General features: G+C 35.4%; 1 protein-coding gene across 1 annotated transcript; it reads left to right on the top strand.

Moving 5' to 3' along the window:
* The first annotated feature begins 536 nt into the window (after nt 1–536).
* bmpr1ab (bone morphogenetic protein receptor, type IAb) lies at nt 537–19,801 on the top strand. Its single transcript, XM_022670329.2, has 10 exons — nt 537–729; nt 2,126–2,228; nt 4,467–4,566; nt 4,667–4,763; nt 6,497–6,632; nt 8,729–8,921; nt 9,708–10,005; nt 12,980–13,155; nt 15,651–15,781; nt 18,071–19,801. Exons 1-10 carry the CDS (start codon nt 578–580, stop codon nt 18,194–18,196), a joined length of 1,512 nt encoding a protein of 503 aa, XP_022526050.2. The 5' UTR covers nt 537–577; the 3' UTR covers nt 18,197–19,801.
* The last annotated feature ends 1,601 nt before the right edge of the window (nt 19,802–21,402 follow it).

Raw genomic sequence — 21,402 nt, 5'->3', positions numbered from 1 at the left:
GCAGCCTTTGTGAAAATCTGAAAATCTAAGCTTACTGTAAATGAATGGAAGCACTTTACTCACCCAAATAAACAGTTTTCAGGAGAGAAATCTGTTTAGATTAACATCCAGCACTCGTTTGACTTTAAAATATATATTATATGTTTTTAAGAATTACAGTTTTGTTTACTTAACTAAGATTAGCTTTACTTAAATTAGTTAAGCTAATCCCTCCACCACCACCCAGCGGTGAGAGCTGCTGAATTAGAAGGAAAACATGGCGACACCACTGTTCCTTACTAGTGTTGCATAAAATCCACTTTATAATCCGGTGTGTCTTGTGTATGAAACTAGACAAGAAAATAGATGTTTATTGATAGTGCGCCTTATAGTGCAGAAAATACGGTGCGGTAATTAACTCTTGACGAGTTCAGCACAGCTGTTAACTGAAAGCCTGAATTCCAGGTGACTCTACCTTATAAAACTAAGTGAGAAAATCTAAGCAAGCAAGGTGCTACTCTGATAAATGTAAAATATAAAGATTATAAAGGTTGGTTGCTTCGTGTTGTTGTCTCTAGGTGGGCAGAATCCAGACTACATGCTGCACGGTACAGGGGTGAAGCACGGCTCAGATCCGAAAAAGGCTCCGGCAGCAGACGGTTCCACCGTGGCGCCGGAGGACGCCGCCCGCTTCCTCAGCTGCTACTGCTCAGGTCACTGTCCGGAGGATGCCACCAACAACACCTGCGAGTGAGTCACCTGCACTGAATAAAAAAAAAGAACATAAAAAACACAGATAAATCTATGGAAGCCCATTCCCACCACCTAAAAATTTAAATAATCCAGTACATTCTTTTGTATTATTATTAAGTAAATTGCTATCTCAATATTTTGAGACACTAAGTCATTATTTTGAGATACTATATCATTATTTTAAAATACTATATAAATATTTCGAGATACTTAGTCATTATTTTGAGATAAAATCTCAATACTTTGAGATACTAAGTCATTACTTTGAAATACTATCTTAATATTTTAAGATACTAGGTCATTGTGAGATAGTAAGTCATTATTTTGAGATACTATCTCAATATTTTGAGATACTAAGTCATTATTTTGAGATAGTAAGTCATTATTTTGACATACTATCTCAATATTTTGAGATACTGTCTTAATATTTTGAGATACTAAGTCATTCTTTTGAGATACTATATCATTATTTTAAAATACTATATAAATATTTTGACATAATATATCAATATTTTGAGATACTGTCTCAATATTTTTAGATAGTTAGTCATTATTTTGAGATACCATATAATTATTTTAAAATACTGTATCAGTATTTTGAGATACTAAGTCATTATTTTGAGATACTATCACAATATTTTGAGATACTGTCTCAGTATTTTGAGATAGTAAGTCATTATTTTGAGATACTATCTCAATATTTTGAGATACTAAGTCATTTTGAGATAGTAAGTCATTATTTTGAGATACTATCTCGATATTTTGAGATACTAAGTCATTATTTTGACATACTATCTTAATATTTTGAGATACTAAGTCATTATTTTGAGATACTATATCATTATTTTAAAATAATATATCAATATTTTGAGATACTGTCTCAATATTTTTAGATAGTTAGTCATTATTTTGAGATACTATATCATTATTTTAAAATAATATATCAATATTTTGAGATACTGTCTCAATATTTTTAGATAGTTAGTCATTATTTTGAGATACCATATAATTATTTTAAAATACTGTATCAGTATTTTGAGATACTAAGTCATTATTTTGAGATACTATCACAATATTTTGAGATACTGTCTCAGTATTTTGAGATAGTAAGTCATTATTTTGAGATACTATCTCAATATTTTGAGATACTGTTTCAATATTTTAAGATACCGTCTCAATATTTTGAGATTAGAAGTTATTATTTTGAGATACTATCTCATTATTCTGAGAAATGACGTAGTATCTCAAAATAATGACTTAGTATCTCAAAATTTTGAGATAGCTTTTTTATTTTTTTAGGTGGCGGGAATGGGCTTCCGTTTAAATGTCTTTGCGCTTACTGTTAATCAGTGCATTATAAAGAGGACTGACTGTTGCGTGCCTGTTTCTACAGGACCAACGGACAGTGCTTTGCCATCATCGAGGAGGACGAGCACGGAGAAGCTGTCCTCACATCCGGCTGTATGAAATATGAGGGATCACACTTCCAGTGCAAGGTAGACCCCTAGAGGATCAACCTCCATAAAAGCCATTTACACTATATTGTGGCGGCTCTGGGTTGTGTGTGTGGCTGCCTGTAGGCATGTTTCTATTCTTCTGTGTGTGGGGCCTCTTGTGTTTTGTTGTGCTGTGTTGCTCCAGCCTACGTAATTGGTACCTCCCCCCGTAACCTAGGGTATGGGGAGGGGCCATGCAGATGGGTGCTGGTTGGGGCACTCACCGTAAAGTAGGTGGATAGTGAGTTTAGTCACTTGGCTCTGTTGGTAGCCTACAGATAGAATGGTTTTAGCTCTCATAGTCTTGTTAAAGACTGTAAGTGAGTGGCAAGCCTGTTTAATAAAGGAGCTGTTGAGCATTCAGCATGAGTCTCACGGGTCTTCCTTCCTCTTCCACGCCACAATATAATACATATCCAAACATTTGTGAACTCCCCTTTCATAAAAAACATTCAGACACTTTAGACTGAACCCACAGATTCACATGGACAGTTCAAGCCTGAAGCCAATTAATCAACCTTTATTTTCACTCAGGAAAAACATTAAGGGTGACCCTTATTTACAATGTTGCCGAGCATTTACAGACATTAAAGTGATGAAAAACGTTTAAAACATTTAATAATAAATTAGAAATAATAAGAAATAAAATAGTAAAAAAAAATTAAAGAATTACTCATTTTAAATCAACATTTAATATATATATAAATAAATAAATATATAGGTAAAATAGAAAATTCTAAAATACCATAAAAAACTAATTTGACACATAAAAAGTAAAACATTTATAAAATCTAAAATAAGTAAAAAGATAATATAAAACATAAAAAAGTAATACAACATTTAAATAAATTAAATAAATAAAAAATTTAATAAGAAAAAGATAAACTAATAAAAAAAATAAATAAAAAATAAATAAATAAATAAATAAATAAAATAAGAAAATGCCAACCTTCCTCACAAGATAACACCTCCAGTGCAAGGGAGTCCCCTAGAGGAAAGACCAGCAAGTCGCTATTTAAAAATGCTTTAAATGTTTATTCACACCCCTTCTAATAAAGGCTTTCAGTTACTTTAGGTTGCACCTATTGCTGGATTACACAGATGTGCAAATGCACACACACAGCTCGTCTAGTCCCTGTGAAAAAGTACTGCCAAAAGATTAGGATTCTTTGGAGCACATAATCAAACACCCAATATACCGGTAACATGTTTATTGCCAGATGTTTGGTAGAGGGTTATAATGCGCCCCAGCACTGTGTCTATATATATATATATATATATATATATATATATATATATATATATATATATATATATATATATACACACATATATATATATATATCTGTCTGTCTGTCTGTCTGTCTACCTGCCTGCCTGCCTGCTTGTCTAACTGTCTGTCCTTTTAGCTTTCCCTCTGTCTGTCTAGCTGTCTGCTTCTGTGTTTCTGCCAAGCTAACTATCTGTCTAGCTGTTTTTCTGTCCGTCTATTTATCTGTCTTTATGCCTGTCTCAAGCTGTCTAACTGTCTGTCTGACTAGCTATTGGTCAGGCTGTCTGTCCTTCTACCTTTCTGTCTGTTTTATCTAATTATCTGTCTGTTTGACTGTCATCTTGCTTTCTCTCTGTCTGTGTGTATATCTGGCTGTCTAGGTAGCTATCAGTCCAGCTGTCTATCCTTCAAGCTTTTTCTATGTTGGTCTAGCTATTTTTCTGTCTGTCTGTGTTTCTGTCTCTCTAGCTGTCTAACCGTCTGCCTGGCTACCTATTGGTTGGGCTGTCTGTCCTTCTAGGGTTTTTTCTGTCTGTCTGTCTGTCTGTCTAGCTGTCTGTCCTTCTAGCTTTTCCTCTGTCTATTTGTCTAACTAGCTATCTTTCTAGCTGCTTTTCTGTCTGTCTGTCTGTCTGTGTTTCTTTCTCTCTAACTGTCTGTGTCTGTCAGTCCATCTGTCTGTCTGTCTATGTAGCTGTTTGTCTCAAGGATCTTTCTACATCTAGTAGAAAGATGTATATTTATGAAATATCAAATATGATGAATTCTGATTGTATTTATTTTAACAGTAGTGTTTAATTACAGTTACTGTGTCTGTTTGTGTCTCTTACTGTCTTCTGTATGACTGCCTATCAATTTATCTACCTAGCTAGCTGTCTGTCTGTCTGTCTGAGGCATAGCAGATCTTGATATTTCTGAATCTTGAATAAAGCTGTTTATAATACTGACCTGTTGCTGTGTCTCAGGATTCGCCCAACGCTCAGACGAGGAGGACGATCGAGTGCTGTTCCACAGATTTCTGTAACAGAGACTTACAGCCCACTCTTCCACCTCCTGTAATCCCAGGTGATCTGCAGCTCAGAGCATTAAAGATATTTATCTACTAAATTTATCTACCTAAATCTTAATCATTATTTTAATTCTGTGTGTGTTTGTTATAATGCAGAGCCCCTGTTGGGAAGCACGCACTGGCTGGCCTTCCTGATCTCAGTCACCGTGTGCTGCTTTACTCTCGTCGCTGTTACGGTCGTGTGCTACTACAGGTGAGAAATACAGCTCTCAGATACAACTTCACACGTTTTTACAACCGGATTACTGACTGATTGTCTGATGGTACCACAGATAGTGAGTATAGATAGGAGTAGAGTGAGTGTGATTAGTGGGATGTGTGATGAGTAACAGTAGGTTTTCTTGTTGAATGGCACAGTAAAAGTAGTTGACTAGTAGTTCACACAGCAGCTGAAAGTGGCCCAAATTAGATTTTTCAATATTTTGATATAGTAAGTCATTATTTTGATACTATCTCAATATTTTGAGATACTAAGTCATTATTTTAAGATACTATAATCAATATTTTGAGACACTAAGTCATTATTGTGATATAGTAAGTCATTATTTTGAGATACTATCTCAATATTTTGAGACACTAAGTCATTGTTTGGTTTAGTACGTCATTATTTTGAGATAATATCTCAATATTTTGAGATACTAAGTCATTATTTTGAGATACTATAATCAATATTTTGAGACACTAAGTCATTATTGTGATATAGTAAGTCATTTTTTTTGAGATAATATCTCAATATTTTGATATTCTAAGTCATTATTTTGACATACTATCTTAATATTTTGATATACTAAGTCATTATTTTGAGATAATAGCTCAATATTTTGAGATACTAAGTCATTGTTTTGACATACTATCTTAATATTTTGAGATAGTAAGTCATTATTTTGAGATACTAAGTCATTATTATGAGATACTGTCTTAATATTTTGATATACTAAGTCATTATTTGACTTGATTATTTGATAGACTTCACACATATTTGGTTGTCCTGGACGGGAATAAAATCATAGAGGACTGTTACACTGGAAAAAAATAAACAGTGCACCCAATGCACAAGACACAGGACCTGTATATTTCTTAGGGGGTGTGGCTAAAACTGAAAACAAATGGATGGACTAGATGCTTAGAATTTTATTTTTATTATTATTATTTATGTATCTCTGACACCAATTTACTTCATCCTACACCATCAAATACAGTGAATTATACCACATTTTTTTTCGACCCTGCAATGTGATTGGCTGAGAGACGTTTTATGAGTGACATTATCAGCCGGTAATGCACTGTAGCTGAAGCTCTCTGCGTATTACTCCACCACATACAGGTAGTAACCTAGCAACGATGCAGCGCTTACAAACCAAATACAAACTAAATGCGTTGTCATTGTACACCACTGGGAGCCGCTGGATCCAATAGACCCAGAGCAGAAAGACCATATCTCCAATAGGTGGCGCAGTCCCACAAATAAATAAGGCCAGCGATTAGATTTCCACAATTTTTACTGAAATGGCCAAAAATAGAGGCCACCACACTAACCTAGCAACAATGCAGAGCTTACAGCGCAGCTACGTATAGTGTTTTTAACCAAACTGATCGTTTTTTTTTGTTTGTTTTTATTTGTCTTTGTCTTTTACTCAAAATCTTTTAATAAACAGTGATAATGGAACTGAATTCCGATCTGGCTCGATAAGTTTGATATTATATATATTGGATTTTAATACAGTGCATTGAAGTGACCTAAATCAGAATTAAAAAATTTTTTTAGTGTTTAATCTGTATTTTTTGATGTTCACACTGCCACACAAATTAAAAATCTGCATCACATATGAAGAAAAATATCAGATTTAGTTCACTTTGACACATGGCTTTGTAAACATAGTCATTAATAGTGATTTTCTTCTCTTTGTGTGTGTTTATTTGTTACAGGTATAAGCTGCAGACGGAGCGGAGGCGCTACCAGAGAGACCTGGAGCAGGACGAGGCCTTTATCCCAGTTGGAGAGTCACTCAAAGACCTCATCAACCAGTCCAGCACAGGCTCTGGATCAGGGCTCCCTCTGCTGGTACAGAGCAACATCTGCTGGCTTTCTATCAGCCTGTTTTGTCTGTTGTATGGAGTATAGAGTTTTATAGTTAATATAAAGAAAATAAAGTCAATCTAAAACCTAAATTCATGAAACACACCAAAGAATATACATTACATAACCACATATAGATCTCCAGTTTCTGAATCAGTTTCTCTGATTTTACAATTTATAGGTTTTTGTTTGAGTAAAATAAATATATATTTTTTATTCTATAAACTACAGACAACATTTCTCCCAAATTCAAAATAAAAATATCTTCATTTAGAGCATTTATTTGCAGAAAATGAGAAATAGCTGAAATAACAAAAAAATACGCAGAGCTTTCAGACCTCAAATAATGCAAAACAAGAAAGAAAACAAGTTCATATTCATAAAGTTTTAAGAGTTCAGAAATCAATATTTGGTGGAATAAACCTGGTTTTTAATCTCCTCCACCAGTCTTACACACTGCTTTTGGATCACTTTATGCCTTCACTCCTGGTGCAAAAATCCAGGCAGTTCAGTTTGGTTTGATGGTTTGTGATCATCCATCTTCCTCTTGATTATATTCCAGAAGGTTTAATTTGGTAAAATTAAAAAAAACTCTTTTTAAGTGGTCTCTTATTTTTTCCAAAGCTGTACATGTTTTGGTCTTTAAATTACTCTGTCTACAGTCATATGGAGTAAAAAATAGGACACTAAATCAAAACAATATTGAAAAATTGAGAGAATAATTCAGATTATTTTTTAAATGATTAGATATGCATTTTCTTGTAAGGGGAAAATGTCCTGAAGAACAGTATTTACAGATTTATTAATGTGTTGCAACCTAAAATTTAATCCCATCTGTGTGTACACGCTGTAGTTTAATGACTTATTCACTGAAGTTCACTAAATAGGAAGCTAGGAGGTATTTGAGATATGCATTAAAAAATGCATGTGTGACCTGTAATCAATCAATCAATCAATCAATTAATTAATTAACTTTTATTTTGTCTCGGAAATACATTGAGGGTAACCCTCATTTTCAATGTAGATGAGCTTTTACAGTTTTAAAATAACATTAAATAAAAGTTTAAATATATATATATATATATATATATATATATATATATATATATATATATATATATATATATATATATATTTATTTATTTAAAGAAAATATGAAATTAGAATTAAAATAATATTAACTTGGTTAATTGATTAGAAAGTAAGATCAAAGGAAGATAAGATTAGTAAAATAAAAACAGGTAAAATTAATCTAAAACTAACTTTTACATAATACAATAAAAAAATAAGAATAAATAAATGAACTAAAATAATAATAATAATAATAATAATAATAATAATAATAATAAAAGAAAATCAAAATAAGTCTAATCTGACTATTTTTCCAGTAAAAAAAAAAAAACAAAAAAACAATGGCGTAGTTACTTTCAAAAAAGTAATTTAATTATTGTTACTCTTTTAAAAAGTAACTAATTTACTTGGAAAATCAAGTAATCCATAAAGTAACTAAGTTACTTTTTAAAAGAGTAACAATAATAAAATTACTTTTTTGAAAGTAACTACGCCATTGTTTTTTTGTTTGTTTGTTTGTTTTTACTGGAAAAATAGTCAGATTAGACCACGCATAACTGACATCACTGGAAATGACATTAGGGTTTTCGTAAAGATCTGTTTTTCCTGACTAGACAACAATAGTAAAAACAAAGCTTTTTAAAATCTCTACCATCCACTGTTTATATAAAGGAGGTTTAAAAGTAAAAAAAAAAAAACAAGATGCGCAAAAATGGAAGGAAGGATAAGGGAAGATGAAGGAGGGAGGATAGGAAGAGAAAGGAAGGTAAAGGACGGATAAAAAGTGGGGAGGGGGGGAGAAAAATACTAAGTTCTGTTTTGGGCCTTTTTATATATTTTCTTTAGTTATGTTCATTTATTATATATATTTTTTTCGTCTGTTATTCCTGTGCTCTTATACTGGATATTGTTTAGGCTTTTTCTTTTAGGATTTGTCCTGTTTCTCTACCTTCCTGATTTTTTTTCTTATTCCAACAAAACAGTGATAGCTATACTGCTGTGATTCTCAGGTCCAGCGCACTATTGCTAAGCAGATCCAGATGGTGCGGCAGATCGGGAAGGGCAGGTACGGTGAGGTTTGGCTCGGACGCTGGAGAGGAGAGAAGGTGGCGGTGAAGGTGTTCTTCACTCGTGAGGAGGCCAGCTGGTTCAGAGAGACCGAGATCTACCAGACCGTACTGATGAGACACGAGAACATACTAGGTAGGACTCATAATATTACCATATATCCCATTTTATATAAAGAATTCTGCACTGACCTGTGGGATTGATGCAGGGTCTCCTGAATTAAATATGAATGTAATGCAGATTCCAAAGTACCGTATTATTTTTTGGACTTACTTTAAAATCCTTTAATTTTCCTAAAAATCGTCAGTGCACTTTATAATCCGCTGTGCCTTATGTATGAATTCTACCAGTCAGGAATTAAGAAGCAGTTAAGCCAGGGTTTGTAAGAGTTTTCAGTGAAGTTTCTCCAGCACTAAGGCTAGGTGCAGCAGCAGTATTAGCATTAGCCACTAAGCGAAGCACTAGCTCTTTCTTCACTCAGAAGTGAGTATATTGCACTGTAGTCTGCCTGTTTACCGTGATAAAACAAGCTACGAGAGAAAGACAGTTAGCTGAAAGCACCCTGGGTTACCGGAACACCCCGGAACACCGGATTTTTCCGTCTAGCGCTGTTAGGTGCCATTTATGTGCCGCTAGTGCTGCGGTTAACAGCTAATGCTAATGCTAATGCTGCTGCACCCAGCCTTAGTGCTGGAGAAACTTCACTGAAAACTCACCCTTAGACAAAATATTGGAAATCTAAGCTTACTTTAAATAATTAAAGATCTAAAGAGGTAGAATCAAATGATCTGATCAGATGAGGTTATTTGAGATTTTACCACAGGATGCCAACATGCAGCATCACTAGGAATTGATTTAGACCATTTTTTTCATGATTGAAGCACTACCTTACCTGGTATCTGTCTACTGTCCTCTCTCCAGGTTTCATAGCTGCTGATATTAAAGGAACAGGAGCCTTCACTCAGCTCTTCCTCATCACCGACTACCATGAGAACGGCTCCCTGTACGACTACCTGAAGTTCACCACGCTGGACACTCAGGCTCTGCTGAGGCTGGCGTACTCGGCCGCCTGCGGTCTGTGCCACCTCCACACGGAGATCTACGGCACCCAGGGCAAACCCGCCATCGCCCACAGAGACCTGAAGAGCAAGAACATCCTGATTAAGAAGAACGGGACCTGCTGCATCGCTGACCTCGGCCTGGCTGTCAAATTCAACAGGTATAGAGCACAAGAGCGCATGCAGCGTACCTATTCTACTGTCCAGAAAAGACTTTCTATTAGATTTTTTTATAGTGAGCATTGCTGTGAGGATTTGATTGCACTCTGTAAAAAGAGCATTGCAACAAATCTAATTCAAAAGTATTAAGTAGATGGAGCTCCATCATTTCAGTTATCACAGTTCCACTTCACAGAAGCGCCATACCAGGCTCTTTATACCCCTCTAGTCTATACAAATTCATATGTAGTAATCTGAATATTCTTAACAATTAAAAGTTCATAACTATCTAAATGGCTATAATTGCATTATTTCGCTATTATTATTATCGATATGTCATATATATATATATATATAATACCTTATATTCAGTGTTTTTTGTTCTGCATTGTAGTTAAATACTAAAGTGATCCAAATGATGAACAAAAACATATGGAATCATTTAGTAAACAAAGAAAAGTGTTAAATAATCCAGAATATGTTTTATATTTTAGATTCTTTCGATATTTTAGCACCTCTTGCTTAGAAGACAGGCTTTCAGTCTCTCAGTTAACAGCTGTGCTGAACTCGTCAAGAGTTAATTAATTGAATTTCTTGTCTCCTAATGTTAGTTTGAGAGCACCAGTTGTAAAGTAGTGAAGAGGTAGAGTTACAGGTATACAGTGAATAGTGAATATTTGAGTAATGTTCTAATCCAGATTATGAGAAGCAAGAATTACTCAACTAAGTAAAGAATAAAAAATGACTTGATGTGAAAGCGTCCTCAAGTGCAGTCGCAAAGACCATCAAAAATGTTATAATGATGAAACTGGCACTCATCAGGACCACCCCAGGAAAGGAACAACAAGAGTTTCCTCTGCTGTACAGGATACTTTTTTTCCCCAGAGTATATCCTTATGTGTTCCTTCATAGTCTGAACCACTTCACTATTAATTTATAATGTAGGATAAATTAATAAAATAAAATAAATATTTAGAATAAAGAAGGTGTATCCACACTTTTGATGGGTACTGTATACAGTAAATGCATGAACACAGTGGGAAGAAAGACAGAAAGTTAGATTTAGCACACACTACTTTACTAAAAAAATGTGGTTTGTACAAATAAAAACAGGATATAAAACCCAGAACGCAGAGCGTCTGTTATGTTTGGCTGCGTCTGTGTTTACTACTGACTCTCAGCATCAACATCCTCCTCTGCCCGTTACTCTGAAAGGAAAATTACGAGGTTGCAGTAATCAGGTAGAATCCAGAGACTGCAGGAATACAGCAACACACACACACACCTCTATATAAACTCTGCTGCAGGCAGGCAGGAGTCAGTATTTAATGACACACTGACAGACACACTGACAGACACACAGACAGACAGACAGACAGACAGACAGCTATCATCAGTAAATATCTACTTAAAGCTCTAATGCTATATTTATCTGACACTTGAATGTGTGTTAGAACGCTCCAGTATTCTAGTCTGGACTAACAAGGTCATTTACAGCGAGTTAAAGGAGCCCTCCTTCACTGTAAACAATCATGATGACTCTTATTATAACATTAACTTTAATTAAAACTTACCTGCTCACCACTGACCACTTTTTTTTTTTTTTTGACCACAAGACAGGATGTTGGACGTTAGGTGCTTTGCTAAGTGAGATGTTCTTTATGAAAAAAAATTAGAATACGTTTATTGACTATTTTAAGTTGTAATTTTAAATATAAATAGTAAGTATGTGAATTTAATCAAGGGAAAAAAATGCCAGATTTTAATTTACTGGCTTATATGTGCAGTTGTGCTATTTTACCTCATTGAAACATATTAATTGTTCTGTTTTAAAAAAGGCCAATGGAAAAAATCTGATCAAGTGACCTTTTCTCTGGATCTAACGAGCATAACCAGTCTACAGGTGATGAGCTGCTCTCCAGTATCAACACCGCTATATTCCTCATAGTCTTCTTAGACTATGCATCACTTTTTGCATTTTGCTAGCTTTAGAAGCTTTCTAGTGGGAGGAGTTAATGTAAAACTTTGTTAAGATTTTTAAGACAGTTTTGGGATTTCCTTTGTTTTAGTTCTATTGGATTATCTTTTAGAAAAGGGCAATACACCAGACCTTATAGTCTTCTTAGTCTTCTGCATCACTTTTTAGCATTTTGTTAGCTTTAGAAGCTTTCTAGTGGGTGGAGTTAATGTAAAACTTTGTTAAGATTTTTAAGACAGTTTTGGGATTTCCTTTGTTTTAGTTCTATTGGACTATCTTTTAGAAAAGGACAGAACAGCAGACTTGTAAACTGTGCATTTGCTCTTAACTTTCTTTGATCGTGTGCTTTTAGGAAACAATTCATTGGTGAACAACGTACAGCTAGTCTCAATTTAGAAAAAGTTATCGAAAAAAGTAATGTTTAGGTATCTGTATTGAAATGAAGTATTGCATTGGCACCAGTACCGAAAATGCATAAACAATACCCAGCCCTAGTACTGATATGGTACAGTCTAAAACTGCATAGTGAGAATAAGATTCAGAGTTATGTACATATACTGTACATATACCATATTTTTTTCGCACTATAAGGCGCACTTAAAATACTTTAATTTACTTTTATTTTCAGTGCACCTTATGTGCTATGTTTTAGCTCTTTTGCCATTCAGTTGTGAGTATTATCAGACTGTATCCTGCTGCTAAGCCTGGCTAGCCCTGCTGGAGCAGCATTAGCATTAACCACTTAACCACAATGCTGCTGCACCCAGTGGAAATCTAAGCTTATTGTAAATAAACGGAAGCGTATTATTCACCCAAATGAACGGTTTTCAGAAGAGAAATCTGTGTAGATGAACATCCAGCACTTGTTTGACTTTAAAAGAAAATGTTTTTTTTTTTTTTAAGAATTACTGTTTTGTTTACTTAACTTATTTATGGGGATTCACTGTTCCAGGTTCTTGTGTTTAATTCTCCAGTATTTTTGATGTTCTTTCTTTCAGTGATACGAATGAGGTGGATATTCCTCTGAGTACGCGGATGGGCACGCGGCGGTACATGGCCCCGGAGGTTCTGGACGAGACGCTGAATAAGAATCATTTTCAGGCTTATATCATGGCTGATATCTACAGCTACGGCCTTATTGTGTGGGAGATGGCCCGGAGATGTGTTACAGGAGGTCAGTGTGCTGCTGATACTATGCTTAAACTGCACCAATACCAGAGGAAAGTGGAAAGTAACAAATTACATTTACTCACATTACTGTAATTGAGTAGATTTTATAGAGTAATTTGTCATTTTTAAAGTAGTTTTTAAAATAGGTAATTTTACTTTTACTCAAGTACATTTTGACACAAGTAATTTACTTCGCTACATTGAAAAACTCCCAATTACTGAGTTAAAAATAAAATGCTGGGTCCCATTGACCTATATGACCATAACCTTTTAACAGTAAAGAAAAAAAATGTATCAGAAACCTATGCCACTTGTTTTTGAAAATGTTTTATGCGGTGGTCTGAACAAATACTGCCTGAAAGGTCCAAATTATTATGTGGAACAATAGTTAATTAAAAACGATTTAATTTATGATTTGTTTTACTATTTTACATCAAATAAGTAAAAGTAACTATGTAACTTTTACTCAAAGTACATTTTAAATTGAGTACTTTTTTACTTTTTCTCGAGTAGATTTTTAGCTGGGTACTTTTACTTTTACTTGAGTAGAATTTTAACAAAGTAAAGGTACTTTTACTTAATTACAATTTTTCAGTACTTTTTCCACCTCTGACCAATACACAGAGTAACTACTACAGGCGGGAATGAAAACAGGCAACAAGAAAACACAAAAACAGTTTTTGCTATCATATTTGTATTCATTTCTGTATTTTCTATTACAAATTAAGCGCTTAGAAATGTTATTTGAGCAAAGTTTCAGAATACTGAACGTGAGTGTGAAGAAACTATATTTGATAGAAAGTATCTGTCATTATCTTTGTAAAGGTTCTTCTTCTTTTTATTAATTTTGTCAAAATACCAAAATTAAGACTTTTAATACAGTAAATGTCACAATACAGATGCTAAAGCAATACTACAGCAAAAACCTAAAACACCAGAAAAGAATGGAATAATAGAATATTAAACATGAAACTAAAAATGTTTAATTTTTATAATAATAAAATAAATGAAAAACAGAAAAGGGTATTTAAACAATGTGAATGATAAACAATAGAATTTCTTTAATAGTTAACTGTGTCTGAGAGGAGAGCCTCCCTCAAAAGTGCGAATCAAAGGTCATTATTTAGTGTTTTAATTTATTTGATCACTGAAATACAGAGGGAATGGGTAAATAAGGCATTTAAAAGTTGAGAAACATTTAAACTTTAAAATCCTTTTATGTTTCCTGAATTATCATGTGGTCTGTGTGGGGGTTTGCACACTTGAACCTGGAACACAATGGTATGACTGTAGAGTCGATTCACTTTAGGCGCTTTTTTTCACCAGCATGGTGCCGGGGCCAGTGCCAGGTTCCCGAACGGTTCTTTGGGTTGCCACCGTAAAATCACAGGTTCTGGGCCAGAAAAGCCGGTTCCGTTCTGACCCCACAATCCTGCTGGTCTGGAACCAGCGAACCTGTGACGCGAGCTGCCAAAGGGCGGGGCTTTGTAGCATCTCTGGGGCAAACTTGTTTACAAACCTCACCATCATTCACAGCTAAGAGCAGCAGAAGCAGCTAAATGAATGAAAATGAATCAGCAGTGCTCCACCGAGGATCAGCAGCACATGTTTCAAAAGTAGCTTTGGTTCCGCCATGTTGTTTTCAAATCACCCCCAACTTCTGTTTAGGCCCACATTCACATACGTAGTGAGTGACTCCTTAGAGCGGTGGAAACACGGGCCGGTTCTTAAAAGGTTCGCAGGTTCCCAGTAACCGGCACCAGCACTTTTTTATTGGTGGAAAAGAGGTATGAGAAAGTAAGAAATGAGTATGGGCACTAGGGGTGGGTGATATGGCTCTAAAATAATATCACGATATTTCAGGGTATTTTTGCGATAACGATATACTTGGCGATATAGGAAAACTAAAATAATTCATTCATTTCAGGAATATTTTATAATAGTATAACAGTATAATCATAATGTGGCAAAATAAATAATATAGCATAAAATAATATAATGCAGCAAATAATATTGCAGAATATTTAGTGCATGCATATAAACTGCAAACTAAAATAATTATACAATAAATACACCTAAAGCTTCACAGTGAATAATAGACTACTTTTAAGACAGAACAGCCCTATTATCACGATATGGATTTTTAATATCATGATATTTCTGTGTCACGATATATTGTATACGATATAACATTACATTACATTACATTTGGCAGACGCTTTTGTCCAAAGCGACTTACAACAGTCAAGTACAATGTAAAATAAGTTTCAAGGTAAAACAACTTTGGATAGGGATAAAAGGAGGACACAGGGGAATAATAGGATAGAGGAGTGAAGGAGAGGAAGAAGGAAATGAGGGGAAGAAGGAAATGAGGAAATATTGCCCACCCCTAATGGGCACAACTGATTACACTTGCAATATTTAAATTTTTGATATTTATATTCAGTGTTTATTAATTTATTTATTTATTTGTGTATATCTGTATTAACTGCATTGCAGGTATTGTGGAAGAGTACCAGTTGCCTTACTGGGACGTGGTTCCCTCGGATCCATCGTACGAGGATATGAGGGAGGTAGTGTGTGGAAAGGGCATGAGGCCTGCAGTTTCAAACCGCTGGAACAGCGACGAGGTAATGACTTTTAATTCATTACATTTCTTACAAAAAATCAGTTTCTCCCTTTTGGTAGAAAAACATTAATTTTCTTTACCATTATACAGTATAATTACTATTATATCAGTTGTAAAGTAGTGAAGAGGTAATTGAGTAATGTTCTAATCCAGCTTATGAGAAGCAAGAAGTACTCAACTAAGTAAAGAATAAAATTACTTTAAGAATAAAAGGTCAGTCAATCAGTCAATCCGAAACTCAATTTCAAAAATCTATCAAGAACTTAAAGCTCACCTTCCGCGAAAATCCGATTTTTCTTGTTTTTTGTGGAATACAGTAGGTCTCTCCGAGTTGAATGTGTACACCTGCACATTAAACTGTTTTGCAGCCCCCATTGTCTGCAGGAGCTAAGCAAAGAAATCCCCCCTCCCCCCCTCCGAAAAACGGGTGAATTTTGAATTATCTTTCTGCCTACGTAGGCAGAAACTCACAGACCAGCCCACCTTGGCTCGAGAAACTCCCAGAGGCGGAGCTGAAGCGACGCAACATCACCGCTCATCAGTTAGGAGGTGGGAGGCAGTGAGCGGCAGAGCGGCGGAGGGGCGTCGCAGTGCTCCTAGCCAATCAGAGGAGAGATATTTGCATGCTGTTTGCATGTATGAATATTCATGAGCAAAGCTGGAATCCGGTCATTTTGGACACACCCCTAAAACAGTCCATTAAAAAAGAGCTGTACAGAGACACCTGAGCACTTTTTTTTTTACAAAAACGGCTCACATGTCATTCATTCATACTAGAGACCACAACTAGACATTTTAAAATGAAAGAAAAAACGACGGAAGGTGAGCTTTAACAAGAAAGAATTCAGTGCAGTCGCAAAGACCTTTAAAAATATTATGATGATGAAACTGGCACTCATCAGGACCACCCCAGAAAAGAAGAGCAAGAGTTACCTATGTTATACCAGCCTAAGAAACCACAAGTTTTAATTATTATAAATTATTAATTATTAATTATTACCTGTCACAATAATTATATTATCGACTTAATAAATGGACAATAAATGGACATAAATGAATACCTCAATAATATTTGACAATCGTGATATCGTCTATTGTGGTTTTTTATGTTTTTTCATATATATACCGAGAGCATTATTTTAGCCAGTCGTGTAGTTAAATAATCTTCAATAACTGCAGCTCCATACACACGGTGTGGACTGCAGTAGGTAAAGAAAAGAGTATACATTTCCCAAACGAAGATTATTTAAAATTTTGTTGTATTAAAAATACTTTGATATGATACATTATAGGGGTGTGACGAGATCTCGTGGTACGAGATCTTATGGCGCGAGATTAAAACGTGACTATATTTCTCGTCAAGCTTAAACCTTTCTCACGGAAAAAAACAGTTAAGTGTGGACTTTTTAAGCAGGATCTGGCAACACAGTAGCGATAGCAGTGAGTGTGGTGACTGAGCAGTGAGAACAGCTCTCAGCAGAAGAGGGAAATTCGGGCATTTGTATAGAAGATGCTTCTGCTACTTTTAAGTTGTATGTCTGGCTGCATTTTGGCTCCAGTGGAAACAATAAACGGTAACAGAGTGACCAACAAGACACAAACCATATATAAATACTGTAAGTAAATCCTACACGTTACTGTTTCATAGACAGCTGTACTATTCCCTTAGCTCTGTACTGTATTTAAAAACATGTTCTGTCTCTGTTTCACTTCAAGCATAGTCTTAATATGACTGGTTATGGTTATTCATAGTTAAATTACAAGAGATTTAGGAGACAAAAACACAAACCATAGTCTTAATATGACTGGTTGTGGTTTGCACATATTGTTTGCACTATATAAAACCTAGATTTTTTTTTTCTAGTTTTTTTTTTCTTATTTCTCTTAAATCTATATTTCTTACAGAATCAATATGTGAGAAACCAGTCTGTTAAGTTTGCGTTATATGATTTTGTCAAATAAAACTCAACTCAAAACTTCAAGCCATTTTTAATTTTTTACTTTTTCTTTAAAATTGTATTTTTAAATCTCGTCTCGTCTCGTTCTCATGAACCCAATATCGTGTCTCGTCTCGTCTCGTGATATTAGTGTCTTGTCACACCCCTAATATATTCTTATCATTAAGGCAGTGACTTTTAAATGGTCTTAAAATTACAATAGTATCGTTTATCGCAATCATTTCTGGGATGATATATCGTCCACAAAAAAATGCTATCGTGACGGGCCTGATTAAAAAGCTGGTGGCTTAATCCATCTCATGCATCGTTCCCTCCTCTTCCTCTTTTTGCAGTGTCTCAGAGCAATGCTAAAGCTGATGTCGGAGTGCTGGGCCCATAACCCCGCCTCTCGCCTCACCGCCCTCCGAGTGAAGAAGACACTTGCTAAAATGGTGGAATCACAAGACATTAAAATATGAGGAGAACTTCCTCCATATCTCCTCAGCATCTTCTTTTACGGAGAAGAGGAGACGTGAAGAGAAGCTTTTTTTAAAAGACTTTTTAAAACGTTTGTACTGTACAGAGATGAACTGCTGCCTCTGTTGCCTCCTCTGTTCATGAACTCTACCCTACATAGAGTGTAGGGGGCACTATGGAGCAGAGCGCCTTCCTGCCTCACTTTTGATGGGATTCTTCTTCTGGTTGCAGTAACTCTCTCTACAGTAACTCTCAGAAAAAAACAAAGTGTCTTTGTAGCATCCTCTGCTGGACAGTATGTGCCACGACACACGTCTACAGAGAAACCGAGGAACTGAGGAGCTCCAGATCCAGTCCAGACGTTCTGAGGAACGCACCCAGACGAGCCCACCATCCGCTGCTCCGAGACTTCAGGCACTCTTAGATTGGGAGAGGATTGCCAAATTAAGTGGTGCTTTCTGTGAAAGCCTTTTAAAAAAATAATGAAATAATGAAAAGGCGATCGGAAGAAAAGAAATGGCAGCCATTGCCATTCAAAGCAAAGGACTGGAGAGAAGAATGGGAGTCCAGGGGAGAAAACTTTTGGGAGAAAGCTGGCTGAGGATCTCTCTCTCTCTTTATTCCTCTTTCTCTTTCTCTTTTTTTCTTTCTATCCCTCCCTTTATGAAGAGGAATTAGCGCCAAATTGAAAAGCAAACACTACCATGGAAAAATGGAAATGCAATTCACAAGATGCATTGCTATTTATAGGTAAATGTTTGAGTAAAAATTAACATTTTTATTTTGTTCTATAAACTACAGACAACATTTCTCCCAAATTCCAAATAAAAATATTGTAATTTAGAGAATTTATTTGCAGAAAATGAAAAAAAATGGCTGAAATAACAAAAAAGATGCAGAGCTTTCAGACCTCAAATAATGCAAAGAAAACAAGTTCATATTCATAAAGTTTTAAGTTTTAAGAGTTCAGAAATCAATATTTGGTGGAATAATCCTGTTTTTTAATGTAAGTTTTCATGCATCTTGGCATCATGTTCTCCTCCACCAGTCTTACACACTGCTTTTAGATAACTTTCCTGGTGCAAAAAGCATTCCTCTTGATTATATTCCAGAGGTTTTCAATTTGGTAAAATCAAAGAAACTCATCATTTTTAAAAGGTCTCTTTATTTTTTCCTAGAGTTGTATATGCCAAAAAAAATACAAAACCTACAAAAATTACATTATACTTCACTGCACTTGATCTCTTTATTAAAAATAATAATAATAATAATAATTTACATTTCCAAAACTAAACACTGAATTTGTATCAGAATTGCACTTAAAGGGCAATCAGCTCAAATGCATTGTTGTATTGCACTGTGTGGTTCCATGGCTGCGAATGTTCAAAAGCACAATCACAATGCACAGGACTAGAGTTCATCTAGGAGCATTGCTGTATTCGTGCCAAAATTAAATATAATCACTGTCTAATGAGAACCCACTGCTGAAATTGGGACGTTGCTGAGAAACCAGTGAGCTCAAAATAAGGGGAAAGGAAAGATTCGAGTTAAAAATAAACCAAACACACCTACACCACCCAAACCAAATGTAGAAAGCACACAGAGTCATTGTAAAAACACCCCAAGAGTGAGAAACGAGCATGTGTTAAAATCTACTCAACTTTGAAAAAAAAGCGCACATTCGTCTGTAACTGTTCCAGTGTTAATTTATAGAATTAGAGTGTTTATTTCCTCTTATATTCTGTCATGAAAAGATAAGGCTTTCTCTGGTTTAAAGTACAGCTATGAGTGCCCACTTCTGTTTAGTGTCTCAGCAATTTTAGCAGTGGGTTCTGATTGGACAGTGATTACATTTCATTTTGGCACAAATACCATACTGCTCCTAGACGAACTGTAATCCTGTGCATTGTGCACAGTGGAATAGAGCAATGCAGTTGAGCTGATTGCATTTTTTATGGAGGTTTGTGTGCAATTCTGACACAAATTCAGCATTTAGAGTTTTTGGAAATGTAAATTATTGTGTATCGCTTTCTAATAAAGAGATCAAGCGCAGTGAAATGTAATGTAATAGTGGTTTTGCATTTCATTTTGGCATGAATTCTGCATATTAGTCTGTGGAAAAGCAATGCATCTTGTGGATTTCATTTACATTTTATAAAAGTAGTGATTGCTTTTCAATTTAGCTCCTATTCCTCTCAATATCCCTCTCAGAGAGAGAGAGAGATGGAGAGAGAGAGAGAGATATACATATCCAAATGGAGGTATTTTTAGTTATGTTTGCCTTGCCATCCAGCCATCTGCCTGGAACTCTATAAATGGCCGCCGCTCTCAACGCGGATCAAGTGCAGCGAAGGCCACAGCTGCAAAAGAGAGTGAACCCCTATTTTTAATACTTAAAAAAACTCTTGTGTCCCATATTATCATAGAAATGTAAATACTCCCCTTAACTACGTATCGATATTTAAAAAGAAGAAGACGGTAATCCTGTGAATTTGTCTATGTATTCTCTACTTTTTAAACAAAGCTGTCCATTTATAATGTTATAATGAGATTTAATATGTTGTACCTGGTTAAAACTACATTTAAGAACACGTGAGAACTTGTGATTCCATGCCAGATAATCTCCAGTAGAATAGGAGAATACCTGTTTGAAAACTTCTTCTTGGCCAAGACCACTAGGGGGCGCTCCTTAACGAGTGAGTCCAAAATGAATGGGTTGTTATGAAGCTATTTACCTTTACTCATCTCCTCAACATAGAACAATATCAGGGGCCCTATTGTACACCCTGCGCAAGGTGCGTCACGATGCTCATTGCTATCTTACACCCCGGCAACAGTCTTATCGTCATGCCTTGTGCCTGCACTATTAAAATAGCATCGGAGTTTAGGAATAAATCTACACTGATGGGCGTAGTGGTCTGGGAGTGAGGTGTGTTTAGGTAAATTTGAGGCGGCAGGAAATAGGAAAGGTGCGCCACTGGCCGATTAAAACCCTGACAACAGTCAACACTCAGCTGTTCAATCCTATCTTAGCCATGCAGGAGCTTTGAGTGCCCTCAACAATAAACAGAATAAAGAATAAATAAAATATCATTGCTTCTTTGCTTAAAGGAGTGGACTTTTGGTGCAGTAAAACATGATAAAATGTACTTAACTTAGTTAAATAGCACAACTCCGTTCTTCCACAGCTTTCTGAGATCCAGACATT

The sequence above is a fragment of the Astyanax mexicanus genome, chromosome 15, assembly GCF_023375975.1.
Source record: "Astyanax mexicanus isolate ESR-SI-001 chromosome 15, AstMex3_surface, whole genome shotgun sequence".
Classification (NCBI taxonomy): Eukaryota; Metazoa; Chordata; class Actinopteri; order Characiformes; family Acestrorhamphidae; genus Astyanax; species Astyanax mexicanus.
The sequence above is the reverse complement of the archived record's forward strand: the minus strand, read 5'-3'. Positions and strand labels throughout refer to the sequence as shown.